The sequence below is a fragment of the Lissotriton vulgaris genome, chromosome 5 (assembly GCF_964263255.1).
Source record: "Lissotriton vulgaris chromosome 5, aLisVul1.2, whole genome shotgun sequence".
NCBI classification, from domain to species: domain Eukaryota; kingdom Metazoa; phylum Chordata; class Amphibia; order Caudata; family Salamandridae; genus Lissotriton; species Lissotriton vulgaris.
Window position 1 is genome coordinate 1,187,799,131 of NC_141693.1, and position 15,509 is coordinate 1,187,814,639.

A 15,509-nucleotide genomic window follows, 5' to 3' on the forward strand; every position below is an offset into this window, starting at 1 on the left:
TTGATTATTGGCAGGTAACTTTAATATTGGTAAGACACCATAAACACTGTAGAGCAGATACTTGCAAAACCATTCATTGGACTGAAACTAATTGTAAAACAATTAGAACCTGACCAGCCAGATACAAACCTAGAGCAAATTTAAATTTTCAAACTTCTAGTACAGAAAAGTTGATTGCTCACAGGGAGTACGTCAACAAATTCTCTGTTATGCTTCCACTGCTTGCTGTTTGGTGGTGACATTCTTTAGACTAAAAAAGGAGTAATAGAACAGATGCATTTGTCGGATATAATATAGAACAAAAAATACACAAACAACAAGCATCCTGGGACCGGTGTCTGGGTATTACACCTCATCAGCCAGGCTTACTTGAATCCAGTGACATGGTGAGTCCTGGACAGTGAGCCTGGCTGAAGATGGTGATGCCCCTGAACCGGTCCCAGGATGCTTGTTTCTGGTCCAGGCAGGACCTGGCTTTGCAGATTGGGCTGGACTGTTCCCATGAGGGTCAGGGTCAAGACTGATTTGCAAATGGCTGGATCTAAACTTGGGTGTCATGGTGAGCAAGAAAGAGATATATGGATGTATGCCAGATCTCTGGAATGGGGGTGAATGTTTGATTTATTCCGCATTTTGTCCATAGTTTGTGTGTCTTTTGCTTTCTTGCCCTAACTGCACTGGGTTATGCCTAGACGTGAGTAGCTGGATGTCTGTGCCCCTGGATTCAAGCTAGCTCTAACTGACGAGGGGTGATAGCCCAAAACCGTATCCCAGGATGCTTGTTTCTAGTTTAAGGAGGACCTGGCTTGGCAATTCAGGCTGGACTGTTTCCATGAAGAGCAGGGTCAAGACTGATTTGCATATGGCTGGGTCTAAACTGGAGTGTCATGGGGAGTAAAAGAACAACCAATTTACCCAGATCTCTTGACTGGGGGTGAATGTTTGATTTGTTCTTCATTGACCCATCATTTTTGTATCTTTTGGGCTAAAATAAAGAAGCACACATGCATGAGAATCCACATGGAAAACCTGTTGAGACTGCGAATGGTGTGTGACACACCGGTTGAAGCCCACTTAAGCAATGCGTACCTCAAATCAATAAAGAAGCACAATGAAGCAGTTGATAGGAATAGACACATACTATCAACAATAATTAATTGTGTTAGTTTCTGTGGTGCTTTTGAACTGGCCTTTTGCCAACATGATGAATACTAAAGTTACTCAAATCCAGGTATAGTCAGAGGCCCTGTAGATGTAATAGCAAGCATAGACAATGAAATGTAAGAACATTTAGCCAGTAGCGGTCGGTGGTGGGAGTGCTGCCGGCCGGTGGCGTGGGGTGAGGGGTAGTAAAGTACTGAATACGGCCAAATACAGGTAAGTATATAAAAAAACTAAACTAATTTTGTTGCCTGCACTGCATCGCATTTGGCGATGAAGTGCGCACAGCGAAATTTTGTTTATTTATTTATATAATTGCTTACCTGTATTTGGCTGTATTCCATAGATTACTACCCCCACCGTACCCCTCCCCTGCCCCACGTCACTGCACGGCTGCACTTCCACCACCGACAGCTACTGCATTTAGTAAGTTCTCTTAACTCCAAGGGCACCTCCAAAATGATACAAAAGGAACTCCTTGAGTGTATGCTAGAGGTTATAAGAAGCTATGGCGACTTTCAATCCAAAAGTCGGAATGAGGCCCCTGGCTTTGCTAGAACACTACAAGACTGAGAGTTTCAGTGCTTTCTGGATTTTTTTCACAAAATAATGCCTCATGTCAACATATTGTACGTCCAGTTACACAAAAAAGATATTGTCTTTGTGCAAAAAGCTACCAGTCAGTTTGTCAACAACACGAACAAAGTCATAGATGGGATTGACAATTTAGACAGTAGACCGCCAAACGATTCTAGTTTCTCAAACCATAGAAAAAAATCTGCATTCTGGTCCGAATTGCAAAGGAGATATGTGACACTATAGTTGTGCATGCAAAGGGATATTTTGAGTTCTTCTACTGCAAAGCAACCAGTTTTCAAAATATTACACTTTCTTCCATGAATGAGCACTGAACAAGGCTTTGGAAGCTTTTCCTATGCTCAACAAAGAAAATCTAAGAACTGAATTAACTGTACAGTATGCATAGCATGTGTAACGGGAGGCCAGTGGTGCCATGCCTTTGCTCACTTGAATTCAGAAACTGAGAGGCTGATATACCAGGAACTGACGCATCTGTACAGATGTGTCAGTTTCCCTGCGTCCTTTGCGTCACCTTCAAATGTCCTTTACAATACAGTGCACCATGGCGCAAGGAATTACAGATGCGTCAGAAATTCTGACGCATCTGTTGGAGGAAAAGTGACGCATTGTTGGGGTTTGTCACAAAAGTAACACAACTCCAGCAATGCGACAGAAAACATAGGTAGTTCCCATGTAAAGTGCCCTAAGTCAATCCTTACGCCTGGTCTGAGCAGGCGTAGGGATTTTGACGCAGTGAAGGCGCAGAGTGACGCAGTGAAATCTTGTAAATTTCACTGCACCAGTTATACGTGGCTTTTTGCATGGGAACGCCTACCCTGCATACATTATACCTGGCGCAGGTATAATGTGATGCACAGCTTTACAAAGTGACGCATCTCCCTAGATGCGTCACGTTGTAAATGGGCCGCAACGTTTACGCCACCACTGCGGCGCAAAAGTGATGCAAGGGACGTGTAAATCTGACCCTTAATATGGAAAAGTCACTTACAGAGACTGTGGCTTTACCTTAACAGTATTTACAACTCTTATGACAACAGCAGAGTTAGAACAATGTTTTACCATTTTGAACAGAATCAAGACATTCCTGAGGATCACCATGAATGAGGAAGGACTGATGCTTCAGCAATGCTCCATATAGACAGAGACCATTGTAAGAGAATGCCAGACTTTAATGTTCAAGTCATTGAGACATTAGTAGCTATTATAGACAGCTATGCTGATTTTGTCTACAAAAAGTGAGCAATATGTTAATCCTAACATTTCTTGAATGCTGCTAGTTTGTGACCTGCTCAATTGTTCCTAATCTGCTCTATGGATAGTCAAGACTCTGAAATCACTGGTGTATGCCAGACTTCAATTGGCTTATGTATATTTTACTATTGGTTGCTCTCAATGAGACTACAGTGCCTTGTAGGTTGCCCTACTACCTTTAAATGTTTTTTACTTGCTGTCTCACTGTATCCAGCCCAACAAATCACTATAAATTGTATTTTCTCAGTAGATTTAATTTCTAAAGGTATAACAATAAATAAAGAAATATGCGAGGTACTAGTGTCTAGTCACTTACTCTGTGGTTATACTGAATAAGCAGCTACCTACATTATTATCATATGAAAATTTATTGATGGCACAACTACACTTTCACAATTACTAAATTAACCATCTTGCTTTCTCAAATTCACTTAAAAATGCACCATTTGCCCAATATTTTTTCAAAATTTTCTTTGAGACCCGAACTCACATTGGATCGGCTGTGCTCACTACGTTTGCGCGCCACTGTGCACTCAGCCACAACATTTACACTCCACCACTATCAAATGTCAACTGCCTTTACTGCATATAAATGAGGAGCTTACTTTCGGCCTTCTTTGTTTCCTTATTGTCACTCAAAGAGAAAACTAGGCCACGTAGCGGTTGCTTAATGTCTACCACACTTGGGGTATCATTAGTCTAGCACAAGGGTGTCACTCTGGGGGGGCATCAATCTCTCTTCCATCCTACCTACCCCCAGACTGTTCTTTTGTCCTATAGGGTAGGCAAGAGTGTTAGTATGTTATAATCTTCATCCCCTTCTAAAATGAAGTCAGGGGAACATATGCGCAAACCCTGTCTATGATTCCGGGATCAACCTACAATGTTTGCTCATGCACAAACCATGCCCTGTGTCTCTGGAGTTTCTGAAGACCCCTACAAAGATGGCTACAGTCAGGAACCTCACTTGTCTTTGTTCAATTTTTCTAATGGCCTGACAAAGTTAGAATTATTGTATATTATGCACTCTACTCTCCTTAGATTTAAGCCCAACAAGAACATAAATCAGTTATTGATATGATGTATTCTTTATGTGCTGCACTTACCAGGGGTTTTGGCTGTAGGGGGTAGAGTACCTAGTAGGAGGAAAAAATATTACTTATTACTGCAATTATTTATAAAATCAAGACAAATGAAATTCATCGATTAAATGCTCCCATTTTCCCTTTGTGCTACTTTGTAATGTTATTGGGACATTTTTCAGTCAAGGAAGAATAAACATCAAACCAAGATTTTATATGAATCTCTGCAATATGAAAGTGTAGTTATACTTGATCATGATTACTGAGAGTAGTAGAAACCTTTATTACGTCACTTTTGTTTAGAACAGCAGCCTAGACAGAACCCCCACACCCAGTTAAGAACTGTAAATCAGAACACTCTACAAGTAGGATTATGGCTATTGCGCTTCCCTTGATCAGTGCAGTAGAGATCTGAACCACAGCTGTGGCTGGTTAAAGCATTGTATGGTAACATCTAATTCTCTGTTTGCCGGAGAAAGGTTATATCAAGAGACTACATGACATAAATGTTCCCACAATATTGGTATGGTAGATGAAATTGTGTTTGGGAGATTTAGCTCTTTCTCCACAAGTCAAAATATTGCTAATTTCTTCTGTATTTCGTAATTCATGTCCTATGCCTGCTGTTCTACATTCAGGTGACTGGATTGTTTTTGTTGACAGCTGCGAATTATTCACTTTATGGTGGATTAAATAGTAAGGACCAGATGTGTGAAGCTATTTAGCACTTCTTAATGAGCTGATTCCCTATTTCGCCTGTTAAAAATGATAAGTGCCCTTCCCAGATGTAAAAAGAACCAAAACCGGTCGCAGTATACGATTTCTACACTGTAGAAATCGCAAATTGTGACAGTGATTTAAGGAATCACAAATAGGGATTCCTAATGCACATGTACAAAGCATTTCCTAGATATGATTTGGGCATTTAGAAAAAGCAATTACCATCCACTTCAAGTGGATGGTAACTATGTGCAAAAAAAACCCATTAAAAATGCACATTGTTATTGTAATATAAAATGCACATATGCCCCCAGGGCACATGTGCACTTTCATGTGAACTAACAAATGTGGGGTGCCTCCATGGGTGCCTTAAACCCAGAGGCATGCTTGACTTTGCATTTCTTAAAATACGATTTTCTGTAATGAAGGATTCTCCCCTTGTGGGATGATTGTTTTGATAGTTTCACCCCTCCAGAGGGCAGATCAGCTGGTTTTAGGAAACCTACTAGGCACCAGGGAGGTATTTGCCCTTAGGGCAGATTGCGATTTGTTAGGCCGATCTGCTCCTTGGGATTTTTTTTGTCCCCTTTAGAGATTTTTCAGTGGATTGAGCCTCAGGGTGGGTGGTAACACTTGAGTTTCCTGGGAATAAGGTTATGTATGTGGTGAGAGCTCTGCTTCTGGGATAATGTTTACTTCCATCTGATGGTGCAATGCCTCTTTTCAGGGGAACATGAGTGTATTTTGATATTTTGTTACCAGGTTTATTTGTTTTCATTTTTTTCATTTTTTTATTGTAAACCAATTGTTTCCTTTGACTTGTTGGTAAAGGCTTGTTGCAGCGTGCAGCTTTGACAGATCTGCAGTTTGTGGAGTTGTGCTTGGTAAGCTACTCATTTCATAATCTTTTCATCTTTTGTGTATCCTTTGTATAATTTGCTTTGTTAGCTTTTTGAGTGATTGCCTTTCAAAGTAACATACTGATTTGTACATATTGTTTACTGCCTTGCGTGCAATGTTTTTATCCCCTTTCTTTACAGAGGGGCTTCATTAGTGTTTGCTGTGTCTGTGCAAAGTAAGTGCAATTGATCCTCACTGTGTGCTGTCTCTGGCAAGTGTGTGGTATTGTAGGCATTTGTGTGCTTTGTTTTGACTGACATATCCTTCTAGATTTTACTATATCCAGTAGTTTTAATTTCCACTTAATAAAGCCTCTCTTTGTTTATTACTTATTGTCTACAGTGTTGGGTATTCTTCACTTGTTTGTCAAGTTACTTTTCTTTGCAAGGATTATGGCTAACTGCATGATGACTGCTCAACAGGTTGTTTGTATGCTTTTCGACTCTTCTTTTGACCATGATTATGAGGCTGACTCTGCATCTGAGGCAGAGGTGGAAGGCCAGCATTCTGACAGCAATTTTCTATTAGAAAGGAATTATCTGATGAGGAAACATTTTGCCTATACATTCTTTTCAGTTGTTAATGGATGGTGTATTTCTGAATGAGATTGTTGAGTAGACTAATTCGTATTCTGAACAGTACTTGAGGGACAACAGTACCAGACTAAAATCTCATGCTACCTGATGAACTTCCACAAATCTGGATGTGTTGAAGAAATTCTTTTTGATGGGCCTGAAAAGGAAGCTGTTTCTCTCTAAATATTGTTCTGCTAATCCCCTGGTGGCAAAGACTATATTTCCTGCAACCATGAGTAATAATCTGATTGTGACCGTCTTTTTAAAGTTTGGCCTGTTCGTGATCACTCTGTAGATTGATTTTCAGAGATCCATGTGCCAGGGAAAAAAAAAGCTGTGGATGAGTCTTTGGTCCTGTTCAAGGGCTGACTGGTTTTTAAGCAGTACATTCCTACCTAGAGGGCATGTATTTGCTGTCTGAGAGTAGTACTGGACTGTCTATATTTTCACGGTCTAAATGGGTAGCAATTCCAGTACTGACCCCTCTGGGTTCTGTCCACTTTTGGAGTTGCTCAAAAAATTATATGGGAACCTGGTAGAGAGCTTTTTAACATAGGTCACTTTTTATACATAGATAACTTTTATGCAAGTGTGCCATTGTTCAGGGAATTGTTCAAAGTGGACACTGTTGCTTGTGGCACAATCCGCACCAACCGTAAAGGTTACCTAAAAGAGCTTGTTTGTAAAAAACTTGACAAGAGAAGTGCAGTTCGGTGAGTAGTGATGAATGTCTAGATCTAACATTTTCTGACAGGAAAGATGTCTATATGCTGACCCTTCCATGATGAAAGGACTACACCTGTGAATGTTTGGGGTCAGATTGCTGAAGTGACAAACATGCGTGCATTTTCGACTCCAAAAGGCACATGGGTAGTGTTGATATAGTAGATCAGCGGTTGGAACCTTAGACTGCTGTTTGTTAGGCGTATGTTTGGTATAAGGAGTTGGCTATCTATCTATTCCATGTAGCAACCTTCAATGCTTTTGTTGTTTTTATGGATTGTTCACCAGCGTAAAAAATGACATTTGTTCAGTTTCAGCCATCTTGGATAGACAGCTTTGTTGTAGTGGGACAGGCACAAGTTCCTAGAGTAGCAGTGGTAAAGGATGTGGCTAGATTGAAAGATCACCACGTTCTTGATTACATTCCTCCCACAGTACAAAAAAACTTTCCAACTAAGAAATGAAGAGTCTGTTACCAAAAAGGTATATGGAAGGACAGTTTTGCGTACTGCCCTATTGTCCTAAGCCTGGGATGTGTGTGCCCACATGTTTAATATTGTACCCCACAGAGAAGAGTTGTTGGTTGCAGTCAGGAGTCTAAAAGTGAACTGACTGGTATGTATCATTTAAAAAATGTTGTTCCGATTTTATGATTGGCATTAGTATGATGTATTTAGTTAGAGCTGTTCTGTTTGGATTTATAGTTTTGTTTCTATTGGTTTGTGTTTTCTTTTTTTTATATAAAAAATGTGATGGTGGTGCGTGTGGATTGGTGCTTGGCTGGCTGTGTGAGTGGATTGACGTTTGGCTGGTGTTGTGCCTGGACTAGCGCTTAGCTGGCTGTGGGCATGGACTGGTGTTTGGCTGGTGGTGTGTGTGGACTGGCGCTTGGCTGGCAGTGTATATGTACTGCTTCTCGGCTGACAATGCGCATAGACTGGCGTTTGGCTGGCAGTGTGTATGTGGTGACTTGCTGTTGGTCCCTGCTAGCCAAACGCCAGTGCACACACTCTGTCAACCACCAGCCAATGGGATTGCTTTGTCAGTCTGTTGATATGAGTGTTGTAATTTTCTGGGCCCACGGCTGGCAGTATGAATGGTCATGTATGTATCACATATGAAAGGTGTCTGAATGGCCTGTAAAGAGTTTGTTGCCTTGCCGGGGCTTTACAGCTCATGTGCTGTGAATCAATGGTTCAGGTTTTCGACCTTTCAATTATTAACAGTGCATATCATTTTTGTGAAATCTTTTGTTATTAACATTTTAGGCTCTGAACCTTCACTCACCCTCGTGACAAATCCAACTAGTATGTGTGTGTACTTGAGGAATAGATGAGTGTGAAGTAATAGTTTTCTTTTCTGTCTTTTTTCTGTCAGGGTGTACATTATCTCTACATTGTCTATTGATGTGAGTGTTGTAATGTGCTGGAAGTGTGAAAGATCTTGTTTGTGTCATGTATGAAAGGAGTGTGAATTGCCTGTAAAGAGGTTGGTACCTTGCCCTGCTTTTGAAGCTCACAACTGTGAGCCATTGGTTCAGATCTTAGAACTTTCAGTTATTAAGATTGTATTTAATTTTTGTGAAATCCATTGTCAAACAAATATGCATTTTGAACATTTCACTCACCCTTTTGCCAAATCCAAACAGTATGTGTATGTACGTGACAAATAGATGGATGGGAAGTAGTATTTGTCATTTTTGTCTTTATCTGCCAAGGTGTATATTGTCTCTAGGTAAAATCTACAAATTCTAGTTATTTCCATAAACGAATTACCCAGGGGATCACAGGATGGTGGGCACTCATTGATCCCAACAAGTTTTCCAACCACAATGCACAGTAAACCTCAAAATTTGACTAAAGTCACACATTTCCCCGTTAAAATCCTACCTCACTTGTGTGAGTGGGCCAACAGTAACTGTGAGCTTAAGATTCCTACCCCAGTAACAGATATGACAGAGTTTCCATTTCTTCCATCTCTTCCACTACCGAGTGTATCAGCAAATAAACTAGAAACTGAAGGAGGTGCGCAAGTCGCAATACTCCGAGAAAACACACACAATTTAGCGGAGGGAGATAAGGGCGAAGGAGATAAAAGCGAAAGGCCCACCCACACTGAGAGCGCATTGGAAGTCCTGGTAGCTTCAATAGCCTCGATGAGAGAGGAGATTCGCAATGGCTTTCTGATTTCTAAGGCAAATCAGAATGATATCCAGACGTACAGTGAGGCATTGGAGAGGAAGGTGGATGGGCTGGGAGTAAGAACAGAATTATTGGAGTGCTCTGTTGGGGCGATGGAAGCAAATCTGGAGGCATCTGAGTCAAAAATTCAAACTTTATGGAGGGAAGGGGATGCTATGAAAGAAAGAGTGGAATCTTTAGGGAATTATTCATGACAAAACAACCTGCGTCTTCTGAAGATACCTGAGGGAAAGGAAGGCGGAGACCTTAAGACCTACATAATTAAATTACTGAAGGAGTCCCTAAATTTGAGGAGTCAGCAGAGGAGCTTGATAAAGATATACAGAGAATCCATCGTGATCCTTTCCGGTTGAATCCCGGTAGAACTAAACCTAGGAAAATTAAGATTAACTTCCTGACGTATTCTTTGAAAGAAAAAATTCTTAATCTTGCGCTTAAACTAAAATCTATAAAAGGGCCTGATTTTCCCTTTGAAATACGCTCTGATCTCTATAAACACACGCTGGATAGGCAGTAGGAACTGGGTCAGAGGATGGACAAATTTAGAGCTGCTGGCGCTACAGTTCAGATGAGGTTCCCTGCATTTTTGCGGATTATGTATAATAATAAAATGCACAACTTCAGATCTCCTTTTGAGGCCGATGAACTATTGGAATCCATCTGTAATCATTCCCAGGGCAAACTCTAACTGATTAGAACTATTAAGCTCTTGTTCATATACCATAACGGATGGGAAGTAGTATTTGTCATTTTTGTCTTTATCTGCCAAGGTGTATATTGTCTCTAGGTAAAATCTACAAATTCTAGTTATTTCCATAAACGAATTACCCAGGGGATCACAGGATGGTGGGCACTCATTGATCCCAACAAGTTTTCCAACCACAATGCACAGTAAACCTCAAAATTTGACTAAAGTCACACATTTCCCCGTTAAAATCCTACCTCACTTGTGTGAGTGGGCCAAGTGCCCGCAACAGGGAAGGGCCCAAAACCTATTGTGGAGACTTCAAAATTATCCATCACAAAACAATCTGGTTTTCCAACAGAGTCACATGGGTTTTTGGTCTCCGGCTCTGCAGGCATCTATGGAAAGCTAACAATCCCAAACATTTTTGAAAACTAGACACCCAGGGGAATCCATGGTGGTGTGGCTGACATTGATCCCCAACATGTTCCTACCAAGAATCCCCAGAAAATCACAAATTTAGCTAAATAAATCGCAAAAATCGGGAGTTCTTCTTGGTGTCTACTTTAAAAAAATGTATAGGTTTGCTAGGTATGCCTTGGTGCCGGCTGAGCTAGGGCCCAAAATTCACAGCTATGCACACTACAAAAAAAGTTTAGTTTTCACTCGAAAAATGTGGTGTTTCCATGTTGCGTTTTGTGTAGTGTAGTTCCTATTTCCCTTATAGGTTCTGTGCAATGGAATAACATACATGATAGGCTTGGCATAGAACTGAGGTCTGTATGCCCCTATTATGTATATTAAACCTAATTACTGTGTACCAGCTAGCTCAGAGGCCACTAGAAACTTCTGGAAGACAAGAAGGGAATAGCTTCTGGCAACCACATAACATAAAACCATGATCCCTCAGGATCATAGAAACAATATACTAGTTTTCATTCAGTCACTCATCTCAGAGAAGTACATAGAAGAAAGAGTCAGGTGTGTTTACAATAAAATTTATTGCAAAGTGATGTCAACGGAGAACATGGCTGCCGCAGGCTAGTGCGGCGCGCGCTTCAGACGCCGGATCTCCATCATCGCAGAGTTGCTGTCACTGCCCTCTCATGGAATGATGCCTTTGTGAGCGGAGCCCGGAATCCTCTGTAATATCAGTATTTGAATCCCCTGGGCGGCGTTCGAAGCAGAGCCTGCTCGCATTTTCTAATCGTCCGCAGTTTCTGTTTTTCGGTGTTGGTGAGTGGGCGGCTCCTGTGGATGTACCGCTGCGACGCCCTTCAATCCCTCCCCGGCAGCTCACTGCCTCCTCGGAGCCCGTGGCAGAGAGCAGCCGTGGAGCTCTGCCGAGGTCGTTCGGCTTGGGGACAGCTAAGAGGTAGGCTGGGCTGTGCTGGGGAAGCGGGACAAAGACTGCTGCAGCGACGGATTCCCTTGGAGGAGGCTTGTGATTTTGGAGCGGAGGCTGGAGTCAGCGATAGAGAGCAAGAGCAGATCGGAGTTGAACAGGGGAGTGTGACTGGAGGGGCTTACGAAGCCGCCGCTGCAATTTGTGATCAAATAGAGGAGGCTGCGGGGGTTATTGAGAGAGAGGAGGTATCAGAAGTATTAGAGATATCAGAATTAATCAAACCCAAAGATAAAGATAAAAACACCCCCTTTAGAAAAACAAATGTTAAGAGCACCAAGAGCCTGAATGAGAAGGTGGGAAAGAAACAGAGGTCGGGTAAGAAAAAACTACAACTCCCAGAATCCCCTTCTTCAGAAAAAGTGGCGACAATAGAACCCTCCACTTCTATCTTCCTAGATTTAGCAAAAGTTAGGCTCAATCAGAAGTTTATTACCAAGGGGAAAATAAGCAAAACAAAAAACAGCAAAGGCGGTCCTCAATGGGGGTCCAAAATCTTAAATTTGAATAGCAGTTCTGGGAGAATTACCCCCTCTCTGCGTTCATATTTCAAAGTTCTGCCTCAGGTATTGGATTTGATACCGGCTAATAATTCAGACAAGGGCGATAACTTAAGCACACCTTCTCTTCTCTTATCCACAAAAATAAACTCGGACAATTACAACAGTAACTGTGAGCTTAAGATTCCTACCCCAGTAACAGATATGACAGAGTTTCCATTTCTTCCATCTCTTCCACTACCGAGCGTGTCAGCAAATAAACTAGAAAATGAAGGAGGTGCGCAAGTCGCAATACTCCGAGAAAACACACACAATTTAGCGGAGGGAGATAAGGGCGAAGGAGATAAAAGCGAAAGGCCCACCCACACTGAGAGCGCATTGGAAGTCCTGGTAGCTTCAATAGCTTCGATGAGAGAGGAGATTCGCAATGGCTTTCTGATTTCTAAGGCAAATCAGAATGATATCCAGACGTACAGTGAGGCATTGGAGAGGAAGGTGGATGGGCTGGGAGTAAGAACAGAATTATTGGAGTGCTCTGTTGGGGCGATGAAAGCAAATCTGGAGGCATCTGAGTCGAAAATTCAAACTTTACGGAGGGAAGGGGATGCTATGAAAGAAAGAGTGGAATCTTTAGGGAATTATTCATGACAAAACAACCTGCGTCTTCTGAAGATACCTGAGGGAAAGGAAGGCGGAGACCTTAAGACCTATATAATTAAATTACTGAAGGAGTCCCTAAATTTGAGGAGTCAGCAGAGGAGCTTGATAAAGATATACAGAGAATCCATCGTGATCCTTTCTGGTTGAATCCCGGTAGAACTAAACCTAGGAAAATTAAGATTAACTTCCTGACGTATTCTTTGAAAGAAAAAATTCTTAATCTTGCGCTTAAACTAAAATCTATAAAAGGACCTGATTTTTCCTTTGAAATACGCTCTGATCTCTATAAACCCACGCTGGATAGGCAGTAGGAACTGGGTCAGAGGATGGACAAATTTAGAGCTGCTGGCGCTACAGTTCAGATGAGGTTCCCTGCATTTTTGCGGATTATGTATAATAATAAAATGCACAAATTCAAATTCAAATTCAAAATGTATTAAGTTTTTGGCTCTCAATGAGGGCCACATAAAATAAGTACACAATATACAAATTTTACATACCAAATAACAGGAATAAAAAAGAAAAGGAAAAACAATACAGACGAAGACAAGTAAGGTAAGACATTCTGCCATTGGTTGAGTAATCATCAACATCACCCCATGTATTATTAATAAATATCTAAAAAGACTTTAAAAAAATTAAAAATTCTGTAACAAAACATTTCATTTGGCGGACAATAAAGAGCATGGAAGAAAGTTTTTACATTTAAAATTCCTAGTTGTAGACAGATTGGTTTTAACCATTTGAGACGTAATGGGCGTAGTACAGTACACACAAACAAGACATGGTTACGATCCTGTACAGCATTATGACAGAGATTACACATGGGAGATACACCGTACCACTTTGCAAGGAGGAAATTTAGTGGAAGCAGATCGTATCTTAGAAGGAACCATAACCTACGAACCCTGTGAGGAATATTCCAAGTAAGATATTGTTGGGATTGCTTTAATGTATATGTATTCAACAGAGATTGTCTTCCTCTTTTCCTTGATTGGGCAAGCATATCCAATTTATAGCACAGTTCCCAGGATGCACTTTTTAGTTTCACCTTGAGCTCAATGGGATCAAGTAAAAACAAGGTGTTTGCATCCAGCTCTAACAAGCTTACTGCTTTTCTAAAGTTTTTTACTAATAAAGAGAACTCATTGAGGTCCCCCAAGAGTTCTCTTTTAATAGCTTCCCGTAGGGAACCGGTTTTACCTCTAACCAGACAGGCCACCCATCTTACGAGGGCAATCAACCCCTGGACCCAACTGCTTCTCAATCCAAATTCCAGCCTGCATGAGGCAACAGAGCAGGCGGTACTAAGAGGAGAGATTTTCCTTAGAACCTTTCCTTCTATTTTTTGCACAAAACTCCAGTGTTTTAAGTCCACTAATTCAATTCCGTATAGGAGAGTAGCAGGTATCTTTGCTTTAAATACATCTAGGAATAGTGTGAAATGTCTCTTCCCTGTAGCATTGTATAAAGAACACAATCCCATGCCATGTGCCAACGCTTTACGAGAGTTGTGCTCTATATGGGCGGTCTCACTTATATTTGCAGCAATTATTTTTCCTAGGAAGGTGTAGGTTTTGACTACCTCTAATTTCTGTCCCCCTAATATCCAATTATAATTTTCAAACCTGCATTTTTTCTTGCCGAATATGCACATGATTTTACTTTTTGAGGGATGATCTTCATATAATGTGCTTCAGAAAATAAATTTAATGCATGCAGGCGATTGGACAAACCCTTCGGGGTTAGATCTAAAACAAGTATATCGTCCGCATACATTAGGACAGATATCGGTAATCCTCCAATTTTTGGGGATAGTCCCCCACCAGCTGTTATACAGGAAGGTAGGTCTGCCGTATATAGGGAAAACAATATAGGGGCCAATATACACCCTTGTTTTAATCCATTCGGGGAAGGGATAGATTGAGAAAGACCCCTTTTACCACCTTGTAGCACCTTACACCATGTGTTGGAATGAAGAGATTTTACCAATTGTAGTAATTGTACTGGCATGCCCAATGTAGCAAGCTTTTTCCATAGCGTTGGACGATCTACCTTGTCAAACGCCTCTGAGTAGTCAATAAATGCTACATATAAACCACCACCTCGGACACGAACATATTTGTCTACAAGCACCTGTAAGGAAGTCAAATTGTCAAGAGTACCGTGCTCTTTACGAAAGCCTGTTTGCTGCATAGGTAAAATACCATTTGATTCAGTCCATTTCATAATTAGCAATAGAATACATTTAGCGAAAATTTTGCCTATTGAATCCAGAAGAGCTATTAAACGATAATTCTTAGGATTATCCCGCTCTCCCTTTTTAAATATGGGAATCAAGATACTTCCTCTCCAAGAATTAGGAACTAGTCTAGAAGTGAAGCATTCACGAAACACTGGAAGAAGTATCTTACTCCAGGCGGTGACATCCTGCTTAATTATAGACATGGGCAATTCATCCGGGCCCATAGCTCCGGAAGAGCGCATACTCTTTATCGCGGATGCTATGGATTTCTCAGTCGGGAGTTCTATGTTATACTCTTCATTCAGGACTAACTCCAAATTATTATTATCCTCCACTCCGTTAGAAGCGTATAGACTAGAGATAAATGTTACCCAGACTTCTTCCATAATAGAGACTGGAATGGGAGAGGTTCTTACTCCACATCCCTTCCCTATTATAGACCAAAAGTCTCTAGCTTTGTTATCGACCGAGGCCTCTCTTAACCTTATCCAGAGAGAGTCTTCTTTTTCTTTTTTTATTTTATTTTTTAATCTATTCCACCTTCTTTTCAGTAGGGCTAACTTACGTTCATTTTCCCTCGATCTATTAAGGTACAGTTGCCTAATGAGTTTATTTATTTCCTTATTTAAGGATAATAATATAGATGGAGGAAGTGGGGGATTCTTAGGATTTCTGTTTTTCTTAGCTATCCTTCTAAGCTTCTGCAAGAGCATATCAAAATTAGAAAATTCAGTTCCCTGCCATTCGTCTAGTTCTAATAGAGTTTGGGCAAGAATACTTTGAACATCCCTTGCAGTGCTA

At 41.0% G+C, this 15,509-nt stretch overlaps 1 protein-coding gene across 1 annotated transcript in view; it reads right to left on the minus strand.

Moving 5' to 3' along the window:
* Window positions 1-15,509, minus strand: part of LOC147712246 (uncharacterized) — a 168,015-nt gene that overhangs the window by 72,958 nt on the left and 79,548 nt on the right. Inside the window, exon 14 of the mRNA XM_086919606.1 lies at window positions 4,119-4,148. Within this exon, the coding sequence (XP_086775732.1) occupies window positions 4,119-4,148 (30 nt within the window). The remainder of the gene's footprint in view (window positions 1-4,118; window positions 4,149-15,509) is intronic.